The 26,905-nt window shown below is 36.4% G+C and overlaps 1 protein-coding gene across 1 annotated transcript in view; it reads right to left on the reverse strand.

Moving 5' to 3' along the window:
* LOC149775265 (uncharacterized) overlaps positions 1-14,690 on the reverse strand; it is a 155,547-nt gene extending 140,857 nt beyond the window's left edge. The window contains exon 1 of the mRNA XM_089944380.1: positions 14,592-14,690. Coding sequence (XP_089800506.1) covers positions 14,592-14,690 — 99 coding nt within the window. The remainder of the gene's footprint in view (positions 1-14,591) is intronic.
* Positions 14,691-26,905: the final 12,215 nt, after the last annotated feature.

Consider the following 26,905-nt stretch of genomic DNA (forward strand, 5'->3'; position numbering starts at 1 on the left):
TAAAGGCCGCTGTGGCTAATTCAGTAACTTTTTGTAACAGGTGCAAATAATTGTTCTGCACTTTCTGCGAATTCAACTTGAGATTCTTGATATTCTTGTAGTTTTCGTCTAACAGAATCACGAACAGGAAGAAATTTCTTAATTGCCTCTAGTCGTTCTCGAACTAATCTATCTGTATGAGTCTTCAACGCTGGTGCCATTATTTTATATGATTTTTATTTAATTATAGCAGCAGAGGGCGAAGTCTCATACTTGGCACCCAGTCACCGCGATGTCTTTTTTGCAATTTTCAGGAAGGCTTATTTTTGCACATCGAGGGTGAGTCAGTTAGAGTCTATTCGCCCTCTCTGCTGCTGCTACGTTGATTTAAATGTGAATACATCGAATATAACCAAAACTGATCGTATGTGAATTTCTTACATGTGCCTTTAGGATATGAGAAATTATTTGCCTTTCAAGTACGAAACCAACACTTTTTTCTCGTATTTGCCTGACTATGCACACACACACACACGCAAACACTAACAGACACAATTATATATATATATATATATATATATATATATATATATATATATATATATATATATATATATATATATATATATATATATATATATATATATATATATATATATATATATATACATATATATACATATATATATATATATATATATATATATATATATATATATATATATATATATATATATATATATATATATATATATATATATATATATATATATATATATATATATATATATATATATATATATATATATATATATATATATATATATATATATATATATATATATATATATATATATATATATATATGGTCACAAACTTACACAACAGAAAAGAAGGAAAACCAACATGGTCTGTAATTCTGTAAAACTTGACAATTTGATTATTAAAGTAATAAATTAAACATGTAAGATGAGCTGATAGAATAATGAAGTGGATCAAATTTAATCCTTATAAAAGTCAATGAAAGTCCTACGCGAATGAAATGTCCCTTATATTTTCAATACCGGAAACGTATTGGTCCTCAAATAACCACGACGTCGTCCAGATGGCGTTGTCCAGAATTCTTTTGAATAATTTATAACAGTTCCAGAATAATATCAGAGTCCAAATAATTAGCACTTTCTATCACCAGCAGTCTAAGCAAATGTTTTTCCTCTCAAAAATATATAAGTATAACATAAATTACGTCTACAGACTCTCATCAGGAACACACAAAAGCAAATGACTCCAGAAAGCGGAATGAAACTGAATGCTTAATTTTCTCCTTATATACACCGTATCTTGTTACGTAGTTCGCGATAGACCCCATGCGACAACGTTTACTATTGATTTACGTTAAACTATATATTTTTATATGACCTCGCGCAACCAGTGGGAATCCACATGATTCGTCTTGAAGCTTCCATATCTCATCAGTCACAATAAATCACTCCATAGGCGCCATTTTAAGTCTTATTATTACAATTAATATTATCAATTGTCAACAAACACAATAGCGGCATAGACATACAGACATTGTTAGAGACATATACATACATAGATTTATCGACATAATTCTATCGCACAAACATTCTATATGGACAAGGCCGAATGGAAAATCGATGGGCTACTATACGGACAAGGGAAATTTAATATGGGTGGACTACTATACGGACAAATGGAAATTTAAGATGGTTGGCACTCTATAGGGAAAATGGGAATTGAACATGGGACAATCTAATGACAATGGGACCTCGAACATGGATGGGTCTGTCTTGGGTCATTGGGGAGATTGTAAAGGGGGTCTATCTAGGGACAAGGATGGTAGAGGGCCAAACACAACAGATGTATATATATATATATAATATAATATAACCAAAACCTGAAACTGTGTTGGCGGTTTTCATAAATTTGCATAATCTGAATGATGTTATTAATAGCTATAATAAAGAAGAAGCCCATCTCCAAAATGAATGTGACTAGAAGTAACGCTACAATTACGAAATTGTCCCAGAATTTAACGGAGATTAAACATATCCCTGAACATTAGGTTACATTGATTTAGACTAAAATGGATAAACCAATTATATGTTTAAAGCCTCAACGTGTGACTATCCTGTTTAAAAACCTATTATCTATTTATCGCTACAATCTGTGGAAATTCCTATGGAAAACCCAAGTCTATATTTATAGCCTCACAATTTCTAGCTGCAATGACGCAATACTGGATACTAGAGGGAAAATGGCAACAGTGTTGCAAGTGTCTGACATGAATACGCGCTACTGTAGGTAGATATGTGGGTGAAATGAATTTGATAGGATCAAATGGAGATTTTATGGGACGAACAAAGACCAATACACAAACACACACATTCTTGTATTTGGCGGATATGAAAAACTCGAGGACATTAGTTCTGACGATCTTAGAGCGAAAACAAATAGATTTTTCAGCAGTAAATTAGTAGAAAATAATGATGTGTCAAGGAGGGAACTGTACTATCAGTTCTAAGGAATATGAAATTTAGCAATGCAAGCGAGGACGCACACGTTTACACAAATATTATGTATAATTCATGCAAATTAAGGAGGCACATTGACCACAACATGGAAACTGTAGACAATGTGACGTCATAGTCAGCTGTGATTCCCGTTATCTTGCGGAATGAAAATGTAGAGAAATATTATAAACTGTTCAGGCTAAGAAGCTTGGCGCACTCAGATGTAATTGCGGTTCGTTTATTTTTTCATGTCAGAAATATTTTTAACCGTTTCCAGAATAAAAAGCCGATCACATTATGATTATCTCTTCACTAATTAAGGCATCCGTCTTTAATTGTTACTTCAACCAACAATGTGGCAGGCTTGTGACTCCATACTGTTCATATATGTGTTTAGATGGAAGCACAGTCCTGGGATTTGTAATATGCTCATGTTTCAAAACATGTATTATTTTATTGTAAGTGTGCACACATTGATAATATCAAGAACAGTTTATATATTACATATATATGAAAGTTCAGGTTTTCTCTACTCACAATTAGAATTCCATCGGTATCGATTATAAAAATAATGATTTTCTTCCTTATGGCATTCGTTTTACTTTCGCGGAATTGTTTTTAATGCCTTTTGATCAGCTGTTGCAAGACAGGTCTAAATAATGCACGATAGTTGGCATGTGCAGACAATGCGATGGGTGCCGTAACTCGTGGTCACTGGTTCGAATTTCAGTAGAGTTAAACATTTTTCAGTCTGTATTATACCATTCTTTCCCCATGTCTAAAAAATCACTTCATATAATCATGCATTCGGTGCAGATGATAAATGGAATAAATATTTTTATTCAATTGTAATATTTATGTCCAGATATGTATACTATTGTAGATTAATCTCAGTAACATGTGAATGAGTAATCATTAGAACAGGCAAGGCACCCTATAGATTACGACCTGTTCTTATCCTTATTTACATTAGGGGGTGGGATGAGTGTGGTCATGTGGTCTGAAGCGTTCACTGCTATCTCAACTCTGCTTGTTAGGGTTCGAGTCTGGGGTTCAGCTAGTGTGCATCCATGAGAATGTTTGCAAGTAACTTCCAGTGGGTCTGTGTTTTTTCGCTGGGTTTTCTCTGTTTCGTCCTCAGCCAATTATACTGGGCCGCCATAAATAGCTTATCGTGTGCTGAAAAAATGGCGTTAAACCCTACAACAACAACTTCATAAAGCGTGGCTTGAAAATTCTCTATTTCCGGCTCACGACTTTGATGACGTTGCACATGCATTTTGTAGAGTAACGAGTTGCATAACAACCGTCGTTTCTTCTAAGGTGAACACTATTAATAGTTTCTGAAGTTAGTTTTTATTACCGATGATTCGAGAAGAAAATAAGGAAGAAAACTTTGGTTTTCATCAACTCATTATGGTACCTATACTTTCTTACCATGAAAAAGGTTTATTAGTGTTCTGTGTATTTTATGCTTGTTGCAGGGGCCAACATTTTGTAGGTCCCGATCATTTTGGCCGCTGGAGACTATGAAAAACTTTGTAGAAACAAGCTATGTAATCTGTAAATGTTATGTTGTTCTTATAAGATAGTTTGTGTAGACCAGTACAACACAATTTTTTGCCGTTCGTCGTTGCCGCATGTTGTTTATATATACCACGGGACGAACTGTATCGTTTCAACCTGCATCTGTTCACCTCAGCAACGCACAGTCACGATGAAGATTTTACCTAAAGTTAGGGGACCCTTAAACTCATTATAAATGTATGGTAAGTGTGAAGTAAGAAGCGTCATTCCTGTTCCTCTAAAAATATTCGTACGAAATCAGTGAATTCCTTACGCCTAACCATAACATACCACATAAATTCATTCTCTCTCTCTCTCTCTCTCTCTCTCTCTCTCTCTCTCTCTCTCTCTCTCTCTCTCTCTCTCTCTCTCTCTCTCTATCTCTCTTCTAATAATAATCCATGAAACAACAGAGCTATAAATAGTGTGCAGTATATCAAGAAAGCCTTCGATAAAAGCTTACCCGAAAACTGATGAGACATTTGTTTTACCGAATATGATTATTAATAGCCTGGGGCCAGTTTTGCTGGATTCCGTAGTTTACAGAAACTTCGAATAAATAGACCCATGTATGAAGACAAGATACATCGTGATAATCAAATGTATATTTTATTTAATAAATCTCTATGAATACCAATAAAAAAAGAAAAGAAGAAAAACAACACGAAATTTGAATTTATTTATTAATGAATCTCAATCAAATATTTCTTTTAGTTTAGACCTTTTTGATATTTTATATTAAGACGGTGAATCCAATGTTTCTTTTAACAGACGTTCCATCTCAGAATATACTATATCAATAGGCTGAAATGAACAATCTTACAAAGTATGGTAACTGTCATTAAGTGTGCGGCGACATGAGAGGACACAAGATAGTTCCATATAGTTTATTTATGTCTTTTATATGTTTGTTCATGCGTTTTGATCTTTGTTGAATGGTTTGTCCAATATATTCTATGCCACAGTTTTTACTCGTGATCAAATAAATAACAGTTGATGTTGCACAATTAGTATCATAATGAATCCTAAGTGTTTCTTCGGTTTTGGTGCTTCTGTAGCATTTGTACAGGTATTGTTTGGCGGACGAACAAGGTTTTGACTAACTGAATGGGTTACCTAGAGACACTGACATATATAAAAGTACAGTTTTAGATCTTGATAATTTCGCCATTCTTCGCGAATCTTCATGCAGCTATCACATTGGTTAGCTAGCCTATTAAATCGTCAACCTTTGTGTAAACTATGCAAGAGATACCACTGCGTATTGCATTATTCAATGCCCAATGAGTAGGACCACCCAAAAAGCACACAGAAATACTCAATTTGACCAACGACCAGAATATCGACGTGTTTTCCCTGACAGAAACATAGCTAAAAACATCAGGCGATAAGCCCAAGTGCGCTGATCTAACACCCACCGGTTACTCCATCAAGTCATTCCCCTGTAACTCTCGCGGAGGTGGAATTCATGTCATCACAAAGAAATACATGATTAAACGCATTAACCACACCACATCATTCAGTTTCGACCACAAATCGTTTGAACTAGTCCAAATCACACTCACACTGGAGCAAAGGTCAGTCCATTTCTTTTACTTATACCGCCCTCCTCCTACTCAATCTCTCTTTTGGGAGCAGTTTCCGAATCTCCTGGAGTATGGAAGTTTAATAGGTGGCAATCTGATTATTCTTGGAGATTTCAACTTTCACTTTGACTGTTCCGAAAACACAAACATATCAAAATTCCTAGAATCCGTTAATGTTTTCAACCTCAAACAGCCAGTTAACTAACCAACCCATAAACATGGCCACATTTTAGACTGGATTCTTCATAGACCTCATGATAACATTCTACGGTCCTCCCTGGTATCCCATGAACTTGTATCAGATCACCTCTGCCTTATATGCCATCTTGACGTATCAGTCCCTAACCCTTCACCTTTATCTGCTACTAACATAAACCTCCGTATGATAAATACTACCACACTAATGCATGACATACAGGCAACTTTAACAACTTGCTTACCTCCTGCAGCAGAACAACTCGATAACTGCCTGCGTTCGTTGCTCGACAAACATGTCCCACCTACCAAGTGCAGAGTATCAATTAATAAGTGTTCTCCATGGTGTATCAGTGTTAGGGACCAGCTTAGCACTGCTGAAAGAGACCGCCGCAAAGGTGAGAGGCTTTGGCTTTCCACCAGACTCAATTATTCATAAGCAAACCTATGAAGCCACTAGGAGGAATGTCACAAATATAGTCCATGCAGCGAAATCAGCCCACTACACTACTAAGATCATGGAAAATTCTAGCTGCAAAGAGCTCCTGGAGATTGCTAACAAGCTAATGTCAAGGAACAAATCTTCACCAGGTAGTTGAAAGTGGTGTAGATTTGTTCCTTGTATGTAGATTTGACTAGAGATGTCGACCTTCCGGACATGTTTGCAAATTTCGTCCGTGACAAAGTACAAACTATTAGAGATAAGCTTGAAACCACAGTTTCAATTGACTCGTCGTCACCAAACAGTTGGGATACAGAATTTGAGCGGCAACCATTTGCAGCATTTGAAACTGTCTCTATGGATTTCGTACGTACAATTCTGATGAAGAGTGCACCAAAGTCACGTGAACTAGATCCAATTCCAACATCACTGCTGCCTTTGTGCTTCGATCCAGTATTACCTTCACTAACTGATTTAATTAATACCTCACTGTCATCCGGGGAATTCCCATAATTTTTCAAAACTGCCATTGTAAAGCCTCTGCAGATAAAATCTTAGAAAAGGTTGTTCTATCCCTTCTTGTATCTGATCTAAATTAAAAACAGTTTTTTTTTGCAATGTACAATCTGCATATCGCATTTGCCACAGTACTGAGACTACTCTTCTAAAAGTAGTTAATGACATTCTCTCTGCTTTGGATAGCGGAAATATTACAGTCCTCAGTCTCATTGATTCGTCTGCAGCATTTGACACAACAGACCATGGTATATTGCTTCACCATCTCCAGCATGTATTTGGCATTCATGATACAGCCTTCCAGCCACTATATCCACGGAAATAGCATCGTTGTGGTCATACTTGGCATTCCACAACCCACCGTGTCCGTATGCACAGCAACTAAGTTGTACGTTTGCGATAAATTCAAATCGTGTTGGCTTCTACGAATGTTTCTCTCTTGCAAAGTGATCAGCAACTGATGGAACGGTGAAACAAGTATTTAGTAATTGCTCAATATTCTCTGTTGATAATTTCTGCGCAAGATCTTTTATTTCGTTGTGGAGAGATTATTTACGATATATTTCGCCGTTAGGTCGTACAAATTGATCATATTTTTAATCATCTGAACTCTTTAATAGCCATACTGATAGACGATCGTTTTTACTTATTTTGTGAACAAAATCAATCATGTTTCTCCCAGTGTCTTGAGGGTAAAATCTTACTGTCCGATCTCGTGGAAATATTGTTAGTGCGCTAGTCCACGCGTGCGCATTATAATCAATAATTTCAATTGGAGCTCCTCTCGACTTATTCTTTGATTCGTATTAAATCTCTTTGGTATTGGTTGCTACTTTTATTGCAAATTTTAATTTACTTCCTAACTCGGCGACATCATTTATTTTACCTCTGGTATCCTTAACTATTTATTTATTTTTTTCACGTAGTAGATCCGTTAACCGATTTCCACGCATCGCGTTTGTATAAGGTTCGATTACTCGTTCGGCTACACAATGCAGCTTTGAAAATCTCATTGATGCAAGATCATTAATGTTGGGGTTATAATTTAGTTGATAAATTCCATAAATAACTGATGTTATAGGATACGCTCGTTCGTAATATGGTTTATAAATACCAGTGAACATTCCTGCCTTGTAATGTTTACTTAGCACAGCGGTTTTTCTATTATGAAAAACAGGATCACATTCCACTCAGTGTAATCTGTTACTGCTAGCACAATAAGCTTTATTCTGAAAAAAATATCTCTGATGGTTCTGATAATCAATAATCTTGGTCGCCGGCTCATCGTTTATTTTAACATCAATGACTTTATCATCAAGTATGACTTTGTATGTCGAACACGTGTGAGATGCTCAATCATCACGAAATTCTCTTTTAGCATTCTGAATATTATTAATAATATTATTCGTCGGATTAACCAAAGCTCACCTCCGCAAGTCTGAGGTTCTTCTGTCTAGATCGAATCTGGATTTAGAAGACGACGTTTTCCAGGGCTCGATTGTAGACGATCTCTCAAACTCTTCCATATTATATTTCAGACAAGTATCTAAATAAAAATATTATATATCCAATGACGCAAATAAGGAATCAGTGCAAGTGGTTGATGATAAGGTCTTCAACTCCTTGTAAACAATCCTGTGCAAATAAATTCTGCGATCAACATTTGCAAAGCGTGATGAGGTGTAGTCTTGATCCAAAGCCCTGTTTATGGTGTGGTGATGGAGTAAAAACGCAGTTGTGTGTGCACAGTGGTGGTAACAAATATAGAGAACTGAAACGATATTATGATAATAATAAAAAAAACCTGACTCTATCAAGGATTCTGCTCTTAATAAAGTTATGATGATATAGCTAAATTTAAAAAGCAAATTATAATTTAGACAAATTATATTATGTATAATGGAACCAAAAGAACTTGTCCGACATCCTTTCATCACGAATTATGAAGCATCTCGTGATGGTGTGATTAGAAAATGTCGACTAAAAAGACCAGTCGGTATTGTTGATAACGGTGGTTATCTTAGATTCACCGCTGGGGGCAAAAGGTATCTCTGTCATAAATTTATATTCGAATGTTTCTTTGGGATGATCAAAGACGGTCTTGCTATCGATCATGTTGACGAAAAAACTAAATAACTCTTCACACAACCTTCAAGCTATTACAGAGCTATATGCAAGTAGTAATACTGGTAGATGTAAAACTTCTGGAAAATATGCCACTTACCTCTACCAACTTTAGTCCGGACTGACCAAAAGGTCGCGATTCTCCGTTTATTATAGACATACACAAGTGTAACCGAAATATTTCAATGCTTAAATCCCCCCCAAAACTCATCATATGTATTCCTGAAATAACTCATCATGTGAATTCCCAAAATAACTCGCGTATGTCACTGGAAAAATATGTATATAAAAAAGAAGCAAAATTGTTCGATCAATCCGGACTGAAGTTGGTAGAGGTAAGTGAAATATTTTCTTCAGTAATCTAGAGGTTGCGTTTTACATAATTCTATTATATCATATATATGAGTAATATAAATCTAATAAATGTTATATACTATGAAAAGATTTAAGAAAATATCAATGATATTATTTGTGCTATTAAAAAATTCTGGAAGACGTCATAAATATATCTGATTAAATAATCCTGAAAAAAAAAATATTTCTGACTTTGAAACATTACAAGAACGTATATATGAAGGTGGACACACACTACCATCGAAATATAAGTTCGTAAAACGAATTCAAACGAGGATGTTTCAATCGTCAGCTACAGTATTAAAAAAATGAGGTGAGGGAATTCGTCCCTCTCTCTCTGTCTCTATCTCTCTCTCTAGATTAGATCTGTCTCGTGAATACAAAGCAAAAATGATAATCAATACTCGCAAAAGACAATTAAGAAAAATTATATCAGAAACTGTCAGTGGTAATGAAAATGAAAGTTAAAGTCATAAGTGGAAATGAAAGTGAAAGTGTATCAGATTTAAGTCTTTTTTTTCCACTGATTTTATTCATTGTGTCAGTAAAAAGAAAATAATCTCCTATGTCCTTGATAAAATCATTGGGTGGATATTTTTTATACTGTTTTTAACGTGTATCACGCGTCAGCTGCATTTTTAAAGTATGTGTTGTTCTTTTTGTCCTTGATAAAGGGAGACAACACTCTACGATGAAAATTCCTCGAAAATGGTAGATTTTTAATATTAAAAATCATTAACATTTCAAATATAAATTCAGACTCAACGTTTTATTTCTTAGGTCAAACAAGTTGCCGGATTGGTCAGTTAGTTTGAAATTTATTCTTGATAATAGAGGATTATGACATCGTAGATAGACCGGATTGATCGGTTCTTGCACAATCAAAAATCAGGGTGGGACTTGCGGTGTAAAAATATATAAGATATGTCCCTGCTGTGCCTGATTTTATATTTCTGTGTTTGTCTGATAGATGCCATCACTTGCATCACAAAACATTATTGACCGCGATCGCTGAGGTTATATTTTCGATTCCGGGAGAAATGTGACGGCCGTCCCCTTTTTGTCCATTATTGTATCTGGGGATGTTATCCTGCTGTGGTGTTATATTTCTCCACTCAGCGAGTATTTTAGGGAAATATTCATCGATTGTATCGCTGATAGATTTCCTCAACTCGTCTGGGTTATATCCAGGAAATTTAAATGTCGGTAGATCTGCTTCTGTTATTTTATATTTATCAAGAAATAGTTGTTTGAGTGAGACAGTTTTATCTGTACTAACGATTCTAGTTTTTTACTCGATTACTGACTTCATAATACTATGATAAATAATTTCTAGGTCAAATGCAATTTGGTTTAATAGTTCGATTTGTTTGCTTGTAAACGTTAAACAAAAAATATACTCAGTAAATAATTGGCGTTACTGATTGTGCTCACGATTAATATTATCAAAGGTAATCCCGATGTCTTGCTCAATACGTTTTTGGGGGTATTCCGTATATCCAACATATATGATTATAGATGTATTTTAATTCACCGCCGTCTGGGTTATCTTTAATAACTTTCTACAGCGGATTTTTCTCATAATTTGGGGTATAATTCCAATACGAGTGATTTGCTGAGCTAAAATCAGACCGCGCTGGTTCAAGTATCAATCTAGGCGCTGGTGGAGTAACTTCAGCCATCCTAGCACTGTTCTGATCGATTGCTGATATATATCAACGGCGTAATCCGGTGAATTTATTTCTATCTCGGCGACCAGTGTTGGTTCGCGTTCTGTTATGGCGATCTTGGATTCTATGTTGATATTCGTCGTTGATTTGTTCAATCTGATAACTGCCTGTGGGTATTCCAATAATTTGCCAGTCAGGTGTTCCATCCGGTTTATTTTTATTTGCAAATACCAGCAAATTATTTGACTGTAGTCGACCAAACGGTCTTGAACAGATATTTGGCCAACTGTACTATACTCGCAACAGCGCAAGGGCGATTTCTTTTACTGAAAATTTAAAAATTTAATACCGTACTCAGGGTTAGTGGAGTTTACTGTTATCATCATGGTTTTCAGCGGGGTGGTATTTGCGGCTATCTGCTGAAGTAGTTCTGTCAATATTTAAATTTCCATTTTCCTAATGGTGGTTTTCCAAATCTTCGACTTTATTGTATATTTTAAGCATCACATCAAATTCAGAATATGATATCGTTGTATCGTTAAGGCTTGATGATATCAGCAACGACAATTTAGAATACGCTGTTGTTACCCGCTGAAATTTTACAACATAATCGTACACTTTTGTGCTCGTGCACGTGGATGTATATTTCGCGATAATATTAAAAACCTCAGCGATGGTCGCCGATGATGAAACACATATTGTCACAGCTGCAGCTGCTGTTACTGGTGTTGGCGCTTATAACGCCACACCGGTGGACGCAACGAGTGCAGATACTGAGTACACAACAACATCAATGAGAACTGCACGTCTTCGGTATTTTTTAGCTTTCGTTGTATACTTGTCAATGATGGCTTTCAACGTTATTTGCCAATCATGCACTTGATCATATCTAATTTTTTGAACATCAATTGATATGATCATCATACTTTACGCAGTAAACAATTGAGGCGTTTCAGCAACAAATTCCAGACACCACCAGTAAGATATTGCGGTAAATTTCTTATCAGCTGCTTCCAGTATAAATGTTTCTTCATCTCCACTATTTAACACAAAAATACAACCCCGGAAAACTTATCGATTGAATGCCGCCTGGGATATGTAGTGTGTATACAAAAAATTTCAGCACTGAACACAGACAGCCTTTACACAACAATGACTTCCGTGGTATGTTTGAGAGTATTATTTTGCTGTGACCATGTTGATGATCCCGATTACACTGTGTATATTATATTGGTGATCTGCTTGTGAGGAATTTTAATCAGATTAATTTTGTTAACGATATGAGGAATTCCACTTATGACATCTTCTAGCATTTTATTAATTGTATAAATGCTCGTCTTGATATCAGAGATTTTTACGTCAACGGTCAAAGGTGTGCCAAAGAATTCCTCTTCGGTTTCATTAAGTTTCCGAAGGTTACTACGGAGATTTGTAAACGCACTTACATGAACGTCATACTCGGCTCGCAGCGTGGATAATTTAACATTTACGGTGCTGCAATTAACGTCTACATACTTTTTTGTTTGATGTTGAATCTCTTATCACAACTATTTTATTTCCGTTCATGCTGAGTTCGCCTGTCATTGTGTCACCGGTATTCTTCAAACGATTAGCAACGCTTCTTGCAATTTCATCTCTGATGGTTGAAAATGATATATTTGAGTCTCTGATTCTACCCCCGTCAGTAAATACTGGAATGTTATCTGTGGTAGCACAGAGTACTCTACGAACTATATCATTCCATTTGGTATTACTCGTTTTAGAACGCCGTATTTATCCTGAAAAATAACAACATCATCTCGGTCAACTCCAGAGACTTTCATAATATAAGCGAGTTCATCCTTGGTCGCGTAATTTGACAGATCTGTTTCGTCAACTTTTTTTCTCTCAGTAATAACACGAGATCTTCCGTAAATATCTAGCATTATACTTTTGTAGTTCATCTAAATCACAGTTCTGTAACGTTCACTTGTATAACCATGCACAACTTTGTGAGGTGGTTTTGATGACTTTGATAAGGTATCGAACACCGCAAGTACTTCACGGCCGCATATTAGTGGATCGGTCAGTGTTTGTGTTGACAATGTTGAGTACCAGGTTTTCACGCCCAAGTTTAATGCGTCATATTTAATAAACACGCGAGGTGGAGCCAACCTGTATGAGTCAAAATAAATAATTCCACGGGGGTCAATCGCGTATGCTACCCAGTGTGTTCCAGGTCCAGTGCTGTTATCGAGATTAATTATACCGGTTTCAGTATTGTTTGGTCGTTGTGGTAATTGATAAAAAACACCTCTGAAGTTTTCTTATCTTTAGTTGCTTAGCAGCATCGAGTAAATCAAAATTTGACATCGGTGTAAAACTATTGTTGCTCAACACAGTATTCCTGGAAGTCTCAAACCCTTTTCTCAATAAGTTCCTGAAAGTCTTAGTCCCTGCCCTACTGCTTTTTTATAATGTCATTCCACCAGCTGCTGAAACAGCACCAAGCGAAGCTGTTTTTGCGAGGACTGGGGCTGCATCGGCTATTAACGCTGGCAACGTCGCGAGAAGTGGAAATATACCGCTGGTCTTAGCAATATCTTTGATAGCACCAGCAGAAAGTTCAAATCGTATTCCAGTCTTGAATTGTTTGGCTTCATTAAAATGTTTAAGTTGGCGTTCTGGCAATGATGACTATTTTTAGTGTTATTGTGGTTATTGTGGTTCCTGTTTTTTTTTACTGATGTAGATTGTAGTTTTTAATCTAACCAGGAGTCAGACTCACACTAACTTGTTGATAGGATGACATTTTATGATAATACTGTATTTTGAAATCACATATTTTCTACTGGTGCATCAATGACTCTCATTCGACCACCAATAGCTTCACGAAACATTGTTTTGTCGGTAAGTATAACCGCGATTGCTCTAGCCCCACCAGGAAGAGCCGTTGGAGCAGCTACTGCTGCTGGTATTCGAGCTACACGAGCTTGGAATTGTATATCAAGGACAGATTGTCTGAATAAATTAAAATGTTCCAACGAAAAGTAATAGATCGGATACAGTGTTGTGAAATCGCGCTGAGATGTTTGCAAACCAGTGTCTACATTTTGAACACGTCCCATAGACGACATTAATCGATGATATGCACGGCATCATGCTTGTGTTCAAAATCCAGCAATATTTATTCAGATATCCAAATGAGTCAAATACCGTTGGATTTCCTTGTTGTCTGCCTACTCTAATAATTGGCTGAAGCTAACACCCCCTGCTATGATAATATGTGCGCGTAAACAAACCAGCGGCGTTAACGGGGGTACTATATGTGGTCATTGTAAACCATGACAACAACGATTTACCGCCTGCGTTCATGAAAGAAAGCAATCGCTGTTCTTCATCAAGCGATGGAGTCATTACTGGCATCCACAGTGACAGTTTTGTTAGTGTTACTTTACCACTATCCATTCCAGCAGGATGCCATATTGCATCATTATCAGTGGGTTTTCTAACAAGTACTACTGTGTGTTTAGCGCCAAATATAACCTTTCTAATCTCTCTGCAAAATCCAAAAGTATGAGACAGTGGAATTGCACATGAAAACTCCTTGTCGGTGTTTAGCTCGACGTGCAGCAAAACCTACGTTATAATTTTCATTCATTGATGCAACCTCAGTTGTGGCCACATCCATTGTTACGTTTCTGTTTTCTGGGTGATCTGATGTGTCCTTTGCAAACATCATTATTGGACTAGCCGATCTCGTATAGTCGTCGAAGTATCTTGCAAGACCAAGTATCGTCGTGGCAACATTGACATTTTCAAGACATGATTCAATATCTTTTCTAGCAATCCAGTATGTGGCTGTGTTAAATAACGCAATTATGCCATTATTAACAAAACCATCTCGATCACCAATTCCGTATGCTGTATCATCTGATTTTGAGTCTACCTTCAACTTCGATAGATACCTCAGAGGGTAGGAAATATCTACTTGTATCCTGAACTTGTAATTCAATTCTCCCATATGCGTCTGGTGTGCGCGCATCATAAGAATAATACTGATAATCACGTACAAACTCGTCTTTGGGAATTGGTGCGTTTATGTCAAATGCTGTATCGGGTATGCGCTTCAACATTTTTATTATAGTTGTTATCGTTTAACACGAAGACCACTTCCTGCTATCAGACTTGCAGTTATATTTTTGTCTCTGTTTCTTTAGCGGATGGTACACCAGCCAAGTCTCTAGTTTTTATTATTTGCAGCCTGATTTATTATTTTACTGACATTCGCGGGCTTCGGTGCTTGGTAATTGCACTGGTTGTTGTTGAACCACTCGCGGCAAACCTCTTGACGTTTACCTATTAATCGTGTTATTCTGTCTTTGATTGCCGAAACGCCTTACCAGCAACGTTGCTGATTGCACCAGGAGCTTTTTCACGAATAATGTCGATGGCTTTCATTGATAATTGTTTCGCGATTGGTGCTGCTTTGGGAGCCATCCTTGCAAATAATCCCTGGATAACATTACCGAGTCCATTTCCGTAATACGTGTTGTAAACAGGTAATCGTGAGTTAACTACTCTGACCATCACGTTTCTGCGGTGGGAGTTGTGTATGATCATCTTATTTGTTATTCATTCGTTTAATTGCTGTAGTAGCCGTCCGCGATTTCATCAGTAAGTTCCCGATAAATATCGATGTCTTCGATACCACTTTGAAATAATCGTCAACAGATATCAGCTGCTTCAGTAATTATTTCTGGACAACTATTACCGGCTCGTTTTCCTCCTATGAGGACTTCTAGTCGTTACACGCCACCGAGAATATTGTTAGGGCATGGAGTAAGACCACTTCCTTGTGTAATAAAACCACTTCCTGTAGGTGCATCGTGAAATTATCATTCTTCTTCACATGAATAGTACATTTCTTCTTCTTGCAGAGGTGGATGACGTTGATAGGAGGGCTCTTGCTGTGGAGTTTTTTTCCTTGCTTTTCTTTTCGTCGTTGTTGTCGTTGTTGTTTTTCTTGTTGTCGTTGTTGCTTTAGTTGTCATTGTTGATCTTGTTTCTGGTACCTTTCCTTTCGTTGCATTTCAACATATTGGTCTACTCCGGTTAAATATGTATTATATACATGTCTTGTTTGTCTATCTGATTAACATTTTGGTTTATTTTATACATCCAATCGATCCATGTGGTACGACCTACACCTTTAACGTGTTCAGGTTTTTAAATTGTATCTTTCCAGTGATAACTTGTGGCAGCAAACGCACCATGCTTGTATATATCATCCGGTTTCACTAGTTGAATTTTGTTTATTGATTCTATATCGCCTTCAGTAAATTTCTCCGTGAAACCAATTCCCTTTACCTTTTTTTGGTTCTTCCGCACCTTCAAGTTTAGGAGTTGGTTGAGGTGGAGATTGGGGTGGAGGTTGAGCTGCAGCTATATCAGCTGGAAGATCTCGTAAAATCTTCTTTTTCTTAGTTCTTTCTGCTGATTTTTCAGTAGCCGTTGCAACTCTTTCAGCAACTGTTGTGACAGGTCTAAACAATTGTTCTGTGCTATCTGCAAATTCAACTTGTGCTTCTTTTCGCTCTTTTTCTTTAACATAATCTCTCAGTGGAATATATTTCTTAATTGCTTCTAGTCGTTCTCGAGCTAATCTAACTGTGTAAAATTCCTGCGCTGGGGAAATTGTTCGATATAATATTATTTAATTATAGCAGCAAACGAGGGTGTTGTCTCGGCACCCCCAGCCAGCGCCGCGATCCTTTTCTTTTGCGATTTTCAGGAAGGCTTATTTTTTAGATCTGAGAGTGCGTCAATTTGAGTTTTTGCGATTTTCAGAGAAAGACTTATTTTGCGATTTTAAGATAAAGTCAATTAGAGCCTACTCAGCCTCTTTGCTGCTTGATGTGATAATGACCTTGAAAAGTTTGATGTGCTAATAATCTTGATGTTACAGAATGATAGAATCCAAAGCATCCTTGAATGATTTCACAATAATCCTCAAAACGTGTTCTTTTTCTTAAGGGTTCATCGAGTACTTTGTAATTCCCGTTTATAATTTAAATGAACCAATTCTCTCACATTAAATACGAACACAACTGGAGTTTAAAAAAATAATCAATTATAATCTAAACAAGCGTATATAGATCCCCACTTTTCATATTTTGCAACAGCCATTTTCTGAAATTAATCTTCCATCTAAATGGAAATTTCCCTTACACTGTCAACAAATTATTTCTTTGAAAATTGTAAGCTCAGATTCAATGCTCTATCTAGAACTCATCCCAAAGTAAATATGTTTACCTACTTGTGATAATTATTTTATAGCATAATCTACATTTGTATACCAATATTAGCTATGAAATAGGATTTATAAAAATGACCCTTACAATCTGAAATCATGGACACAATTGTTAAACACAATATAGATACATATAACATATGGTACTGTTAGTACGTGTCCCAAAGACAGTTCTTGACATTTTCTTGATATTAGAGCCTCGTACACTCGTCCGTTTCTGATGTAGATTTATTGTGGCCAGTCCAAGCAATGCAAATAGATTTTACATTTTTCACACTAAACAATTTCAGAATAATTCATATCAAAATACTGATCAATTTGTGCCACCTTACGTAATTGGATAAATCAGATCTGCCAATACCTAGAACAATGGGTGTGTTGATGGATAAACTATGGTACTTCTTATTGCATAAAGTATGTACGAAAGGCGAACAGACTGAGTGTGGTCTTTCCTTCAGCCAAAAAATGGCTCTCGTTTACGGAAAGTCTGCTGTAAAATTCATTATTTACAAGTCATACAAAAAGTTCTAACAAATTTCTACAAATAAATGCACAATATTTTGCTTTGCCTCCTCCATCATATGTGACTTGATATTTCTCTCTCTCTCTCTCTCTCTCTCTCTCTCTCTCTCTCTCTTATATTTATTATGGTTAGATTCTAATAACTGAAAAGTTAACAGTTTTGTATAAACGAAGTGAATAGCATGCTCTTCTCTCACATACGTATATGACAAACTAAATGGAGCATATTTAACACTCTCCTTTTTTATGCATATATTTCAATCTAAATCGAACAAAATTTAATCGCTATGTACTCTTTATCTTACATACGTATATTTCAATCTAAATCGAAAATAGTATTCATTAAGTACGCTGAAAAGCAAAATAAACGTCAAATAGCGAAATGATATAACTGTAGCAAAGATGAAAAATGTTTAAGATTGCCTACCTAATGTATGCCTTGGTCCTTCACGATAAGGTCCGTCCAGATATAGAATAGCTCCACTCCATTACGAATATCACAGTCTGCACTCTTTTTATTAGCCAACATCGAATAATGGAAACGATTCGCGTCTGTTTAATTTATTCGTTCCGTTATTTATTTAGTTTCGTTTTTAGTCAAAGGATGCTACATTCAAACGTAAAGCTCATTGCATTGATGTGAAAGTATTTTATTATGCATACATTTCCTATCACCTGTTACATTGATGATGAACATATAATTGTTCAAAGAAAAAGGCATATATTGTATTCTGTGCTATATATAACAACGGCACATGATCATGGTTCAATGCAGGATAAATATAGCGGATGTTAACTTTACTGCTTATTTCCTTTGGATACATTTAGTGAAAATTGCTTATGAAACTTCAAAGGATTGATGTCAAGCAATAAACTGGAAACAAATTACTTCCTAGCTGGAGAACTAAAAGAAATGGTTTTAAAAATACACCACACCCACCCACACAAAGAACAAATGCACATCTAGTGTAAGTATTTCAGTTATTGCTAGAAAACTTCTTTATGGAACATAGGATCTTGTGTCCAAATTTCATATAAATCATCCATTTCACGTCCTTCTGATTATAGTAAGATAAAAGCTAGGCAATTGTGATGGCACACAAACACTTAACTTTTTTTTAGCAGGGACTCGCGTAATAATGTTGGTAACGCCTTTAGAGATTATTCGCATCTCACCTCTGTCCGCGTGGGTTTGAATCTAGGGAGAAAGCTTACAGTATCTTGCTTTGGGTTGAAAGATGTCAGCAGGGTCTGTTCGGATTCTTCCTCCACCAGATTTACCATCCGCAACGTACATCCAATTAGGTACGGAAAATTGAAGTTAAACCTTCTCAATCAAGCCAAACATCAACCCTTTAGCAACACGTTTTATAGTGACATCTTGTGATTTGCATTGTCATAAGAGTTTAAGCTACTAATGCCACCATTATAATTATAGTAATAATTGCACTCTAGTGTTTAAATTGCAATAAATCTGTACACATGAAAACACTTTCTCCTTTTCCTTTATTTATTTATTTAATTATTTATTTTGCGCCATCATGGAATTCCTTTTAAAATTGCATAAAATGCAACGGGAATGCATAATGATAGAATATTTTACCTTGTCCCGAAACCTTCACTACTCTTATTAACCACAAAACAGTATTGATTGTAGCAGTAGTTGTAGTAGTAACAGTGTTGCCGGTGGTACTAGTGATTTTTTTAACGGCCACTTTTAACATATTATTGACTATAACATACAGAAGCAACAGGAATATGTTCATTTCGCCAAAGTTACAGCGAGGCAGCCGACCCTTGACTAATAATTGAGTTTTAACGGTGTACAAGTACCAGCATGAGTAGATGCAGTATTAGTACTAGTTGTAGCAGTAGTAGGAGAAGTAGAAGTACTGGTAGTAGTAGGAGGAGGAGAAGCGCGCGTTTGTGTGTGTGTGTTATTTTGATTATTAACGTAGCTTTAACATATTTTCAGTCATATTGCTACGATGTCTGCAGTGTGGCAGTTTATAGTGATGTCCAGCACTGGGGCATCATGCCGCAGACATGCAGCACGATATCCCACCCAGTCACATTATCCAGGCACCAGGCCGACCAGACCTAACACTAACCTCTTAATGCTGAGCGTCAAACGAGGCAGCTGTAAGTACCATTTTTGAAAGTCTTTTGTATGACTCGGCCAGAGATCGCACCCACGACCTCCCGCATCTGATGCGGACGCTCTAACAACTCGGCAGCTGGAGCGGTGAGTAGGAGAAGCAGTAGAATTACTGTTAGTAGTAGTAGTAGGAGAAGTAGAAGTACTATTAGTAGTATTATGAGAAGCAGTAGAAGTACCAGTAGTAGGAGAAGTTGGAGGAGAAGTAGAAGTACTGTTAGTAGTAGTAGTAGGAGGAGGAGGAGAAGTAGAAGTACTATTAGTAGAAGTAATAGGAGAAGTAGAAGTACTATTATTATTAGTAGTAGTAGTAGCAGTAGAAGTACTAGTAGTAGTAGGAAAAACAGTAGAAGTAATAGTAGTAGTAGGAGGAGGAGGAGGAAGAAGAAGAGGAGGAGCTGTAGTAACGATTCTTTCATAGTGTCACAAGACTCAAGGAAGGGGGTAAGAAGCCATGATGAATCCCTGACACAAACGATAAAGAATCCCTGATGATGCACTTCTATTATTTACCATCAATCATTGATGATGTCTAATACTGAATTATAACGGAAATAACTGATGATTCACGGAAATCCCCGATGATACAAAATATCTCACTAGAGATTGCTGCGATGCGTTGTATAGAGAGGGGTTTCGTATACAGCTTACACATTCACTCCGTCAGATGAAGAAACTCGTACCTCGGTCAAGGTCAGATCAGCAACAAGTGTCAATGTCTGTTATCTTTACGATATTTTACAACTTTAACAATCTGACTTTGATTAGTGGGTTGAACTCATTATAGTCTTACCTCTTTTCGTCTTTTAATTCATCTGAAGATATATGTATATGTCTATGCTTATTATCTAAATATCTTAGAAGCACCACTTAAAAAGTGGAAATCGACATATATCATGGTTATTTCTCTTGCCTTTAGTGTAGTTTATAAAATTTAAAGGTGGCTCTTTCTCAATACTCACGAGGTTAGCGTGTTTCTTGTGTCCTGAAATGTTGAAAGGCAGTTGAAAGTTAGACCGCAATGAAAAGAAAATAAATGAAACATTACGAAGAGGTCATTACACGGAGAAAAAAAAATATTGCTGTATGGCACTGTGGAAGAAATGATGCAATGACAGGTGAATAAATGTCCCTTTGAAATCCTCTACTTAATCTCCAATATGTTCATCTAATAACGAAAATTAGAAGCAACATTTAGCTTCATGTACAGTTCTGCCGAAATACTGGCGTTTCAACGGAAAAGGATGTTCCTTATGTAAGCAAGCTAACAGAATACTCGCTTTCTGCTTTCTGGTTTCTTGTACAGTCTATGTCAGTAAAAACTGTGTCGTCTGAGTCCAATATCTGCAATGTCTAGATTTACTATTTCTACCCAAAAAAATAAATAAATGCATACGATTAAATATTGTGTACCTTGTTAAAAGATATTGTAGTAAATTTAGAGTATGTGCACTTGGTTGTAGTGCCCCGTTTTAAGCAATTCTTAGATTTGTGTGATTACTTGTTTGATTATTGGAATTCGGCGCCATGGAAATATTCCTGGCCCGAACTAATGAGCTAATGAATAGGAGCAAACGTCACGGGGTGAAGTGTTAGTGTGTTTCCATGATGTCCTGGTTCACTAGTAGTGAATTCCGACCAAAACCGAATGAATGTCCCTGTCGTAAAATAGTACATATTAAAATCTAGTGGTATACATTGGTAGCGTGACTGCAAGGATAGTACTTACGGTATTAAACCGGTAAATTACACAAGGGAATAAATAAAAAGGGACTTGACAGACACCGTTTATGTCGCCATGTGGGTGAATATGGTGCAGTTATATCGGCGAAATGTGCCTGGAAAGCATCATTGAGTGGCCTAAGGTGGCGGAGTTAAAATAGTTCCCATTGTTAGGGAGTACTCATATATGTTCTAAGGCGTGAACGGTTGGTGGTACAGAAACATAATGAAGCCAAAACACGCAGATGTACGGTTGATAGATAGTTGGCAGTTTGGTTTATCTGTGGTCTTGCATTAATTAGAGGAAAATTTAGGTATAGAATAGACACGTCAGGCTTTCTGATTTACAACTGAGGTTGTATGGAAGTCTTTGGAAAGTCGGGGAAACTTATGACTTCTAGCGAGAATCGCGCCAGGGTTTGACAACCGCTCGGTCAAGTAAATACCCGTGTGCGTGTAACAATATGTAAATCCAAAATTTACGGAATTATGGAGTATTTTAAAGATGGCGAAGTTCATCGCATCATATGCTTGAAAACATAAGCTGGATCAAGCAAATATGGCGAGCATGTTGCTGAAAGAATCCTCGTTTGATTCGAAACGCCACTACGTTGATAGTGTCAGGGGCCAGCTGGCAAAAATCAGGTTAGAGCTTAGAAGAAAATTGCACTTGTGCAGGTTTTTTAAAAATATCTTTGATGCTTATCATTTTAAAAATCGTTAGGGGGGTACAAAATAAAAGGGCGGGTGGGGGGCTTATGCTATAGCATTAATAGACAGACGATGATAAGAGACATTTAATACCTGTGTCTTTGAGTCAGGGGTGTGTTTGTTTCCTATAAAACATGCAATTTAGAGTGGGCACAAGAAACTTTTATGACGACATTTTTGTTTGTTTTGTCTCTGCCTTGTATTTGTCTTTGAAAGAGACTCATTTAGAGTCGAAATCGCTCAGGCTAGTTAGGTGCTAGTTTTGCACCGTTATGCATATGTGTGTATGTGTATGAGCCAACACGGTGCCTATGAAACTGAAATCTGAACACAGTGGTTAGTCCAATTTGTTGTATAAAAAACTCAGTAAAATATATTGATATATTCACGTGCCGATAATGCTCAACAAATGCGAACTTTGCACACATATGCGTAACGTCGTTCTGTCGGTTTATATTTTCAGTCAAACAGCGTAGACTGATTTACTACTGCATTATGGGAGGATAGATATGGAGCTATTATGTTCGTATTTTCTTGTACATTATATACTAGGCAGGAGTAAATTTGACCCTAGTAAAGCATCACCTATACAGATTGCCTTCTGTCGATAGTGTCATAAAAAGTATGATAAAAAAGTCACACCACTTAAGGCTTCAATAGGTAAGTGTAGCTTTGAATCCTTCCAAATTATACTTCTTTAAAAATATTTCGTTTGCACTGAAAAAGCAAGAAAAGAAACAGATAAAAACAGTCGATATTGTTGCTTGATGTGTGTATTAGTATGAATGAGTTTGGTCTGAGCTTGATACGGGAATTAAAACGATGGGTGGTGTGTTTGTGCATTAACAGAAAAGCTCAAGTCGCTGTTTAACCCTAATGTATCATAACGGTTTATCAAAGACGCTTGAAAGAGATGTATAAGTTTTCAGAACCCATTGAAAACTACATCAAATAAGGAATTTCGTTAGAACCTGCACGCCGAAAACTAGATGATGAATATAATGAACAACGTTAAAGGTCATATCATGATAATGTGCAAGATAGCTTGAAGACATTGACTTTGCGGTATGCCTCCTATACCCAACGGGGATAGTGTGTATGTGATCTGGATTTTTAACGTAGCTTGAACAATATTTCAGTCTTATCGCTATAACATATGCTTTGTGGCAGTTTATAGTGATGTCTAGCAATGGGGCATCATGCCGCAGACATGTAGCATGATGTCCCACCCAGTCACATTGAGCACCAAGCGAGGCAGCTGTTAGTACCATTTTTGTAAGTCTTTGGTATGACTCGGCCGAGGTTCGAAACCGCTACCTCCCACATCCGACCAACGGAGATAGTGATGACAGAAAAGATAATACTAACTCAAATGACGCCCTGACAATAGTAGTTCCCGACCATTCCTGTGTAGACGCATCTGAGTTGAATGTCGTAATCAGCTATGTCAGCCATGTAAAAATTATATGCCAAAATGCAATTTCCTGAATAAACAATTACACAATGATTTTATTATACAATTATGCCTACTGTGAATAAACTCCAACAGTTTGCACGAGATCACATACTAAGATTACATTGAGGTGCAACATAAGTATACTTGCAATGGGGCATTGTTGTAATACTAGAACATCCCAAGACTAACCACGGTGGACTGTCCATTATCTTTGTTCAGCAGCAGGGCAGTTACGGGTTAAAATTCCTTAATCGTCGCACGCGCATACAAAACAGGCACAGATGTATATGGAAATCACATAAACATTACAGCACACGGGCATAACGCCACTCACTGCCAGGTCAGGGAGATACTGAGGTGTTTTAGGTTGAAGTCGATAAGATTTTGCAGCGAATTAAATGGGGCCAGAGGCTCGAACTCGTATAAATAATATTATCTGAAGACCGCTAGTCCTGCTCATAATCTCAGGCAACGTATTCTGACTGGCTGCCATAAAGATTAGGCCTTCTTAGATGCCACTGCTGCTAAGCAATAACCAATATGAACTGAAACTTGAAATGGTCTTCCTATGGGTATAAAGTACCTAAACTATAAATGTGTTATTTCTTTATATTTGATTACCTTATATTTTGTCCTTTTTGAAAGTAGTATACACTAACTGCCAAATTATGCTCCCAATGCCAAATCTTGTGTCGGCTTTTTAAATTTTATATCGCACGTATTTTTTTTCCTCTTTCAATAATGAGAAACAAATTCAAAAATCTAATGAGAAAAATGATCAGGTGTTTTCTTACCTATGGTCAATGAAACTTGTGTAACAGTGGCAGCGCGAGGTTTGTTGGGGGATGACAAGGGCTAATTGTTCCCAGGAGCAAGGCAAATAGGGTAACGTCGTGAGCCTTTCTTGCAACTGAATGTTTCATAATATGTCACCTTTACTTTAGTATAGCGTGGGCAATTGTTATTTAAACTTTGGAGTGGGGATGGCAACAGACACAAAAATTGGTCTCTTTAGCAAAGTAGGTGCGTCACTAAATAACATTGCTCTCGGATGCCCTGAGACCTCGCGCCGCCACTGTTGTGTCGTCTAGAGCTTCATACAAAATTAAATAATTTCATGATTTGCTTAAAGCTCACAAATGAGGTAAGAGTAGCAAGATTCTACATTTCCTTCGACACAGAGAATAATACCCTCGTGTCGTGCCGCTTTCCCTTCTTGTTAGACGACCATGCGTCCGCCCCTCTGTAAGGCGCAACTACTCGTTCAGTTATGTTGAAACCCTCGATAACAGTTTCACCCAGAGTTACCCGACCCTGGAGAAGACATTCGTTAGACACAAAGTTCTGTCATCACAACATGTTTCATACCAATAGAAATTATACTGTGATCAGATCAATTGCTTAAAGCTACAAAGGAAACTTCCAGACGATTCGACTGTTTTATGACTCATATCGAGTTTATAGTCAACTATACTGATGACTGAAATTTCTATGCAAGAAGAAACTTAAAGACCTAATATAGTTTTCCTACTTAAATATTTTTAGCATTTTTTTTTTGTTTTCTAATTTCATGGTGTTTGTTTTTGTATTCATATTATTATGTATGTTATTTACGTTATAGGTGCTGTCTAATGTTGTAAAGCGCTTAGAGCTTCTAAAGATTACGCACTATACAAAGTCCTCATTATTGTTATCATTATATATATATATATATATATATATATATATATATATATATATATATATATATATATATATATATATATATATATATATATATATATATATATATATATATATATATATATATATATATATATATATATACACATACTTTCAGTCAGAATAACCACACGTTTAAAATTTTGACCCAATATCAGAAAGTGTAAGCCATCCTCAATGCTTTGTCTCTATTTGTGATGTAAAAAAAAATGTTATTGTAAACCATTTTGGTTTTCTTTCAGTTACAGCGACCGTTGATCTGTTCGCCTTATAATCGACTGAATTTTTTCTTGCCTCAAGCCATAAATCTACTAAGGAGACACCTGTAAATGGTGGAGAACTCAAGTTATCGTTCAAAACATTTTTTTTTCTTCTTATGTCATAGTGACTTTGACCTTTGAGCTTTTGATCCAAATATCAACTTGATTCGTTTTAACCGAAATTCAAGTTATGAACAAAGATTGTGAATGCAGATAGTGGGCAACTCGAATTAATGTGCACCAATGGAATTAGTAACAGACAGACGGACGGACAACACCAGATGATTAAACGTTTCACCTTATGATGGTCGTTTAACTTTTTAAACGTAATATATATTTTTAAATGTATACTGAATGCGGCAAATGAAATAGCCATTTCTTTTCATTATTTTGTAGTTTGTAGATTTTGGAACGTCGAGGTTGATTGGATATGGTTTTCCTATTTGTAGATTTTGGAACGTCGAGGTTGATTGGATATGGTTTTCCTATTTGTAGATTTTGGAACGTCGAGGTTGATTGGATATGGTTTTCCTATTTGTAGATTTTGGAACGTCGAGGTTGATTGGATATGGTTTTCCTATTTGTAGATTTTGGAACGTCGATGTTGATTGGATATGGTTTTCCTTTTTGTAGATTTTGGAACGTCGATGTTGATTGGATATGGTTTTCCTATTTGTAGGTTTTGGAACGTCGATGTTGATTGGATATGGTTTTCCTATTTGTAGATTTTGGAACGTAGATGTTGATTGGATATGGTTTTCCTTTTCGATTCTTGATCTTCTGCTTCAGTGGATTTGTACTTTCTAATCGGTGGAGCTTTGTAATGATCGACTGATAAATGGCTACATAATCCGTATTTTAATTATTATAGCGTTACTGGTACTCCTTGTCACGCGAAAAGTTTGTCAAGTTTATTGAATAACTCATATTAGCTGCATATAAAGTTTATAGTAATTTTAAGATCAATAGATATTACTTGCAAAGGTATTTCGACTAAATTCCTTTCTAAAAGAACTAAATGAAAATAAATTAGAAACCAGCAGGTTAAATAGTGGAAATACTTCTATAATATATGTGTATAAAGGTAATGACT

The sequence above is a fragment of the Sinohyriopsis cumingii genome, chromosome 19 (assembly GCF_028554795.1).
Source record: "Sinohyriopsis cumingii isolate HCF-2022 chromosome 19, ASM2855479v2, whole genome shotgun sequence".
Taxonomy (NCBI): domain Eukaryota; kingdom Metazoa; phylum Mollusca; class Bivalvia; order Unionida; family Unionidae; genus Sinohyriopsis; species Sinohyriopsis cumingii.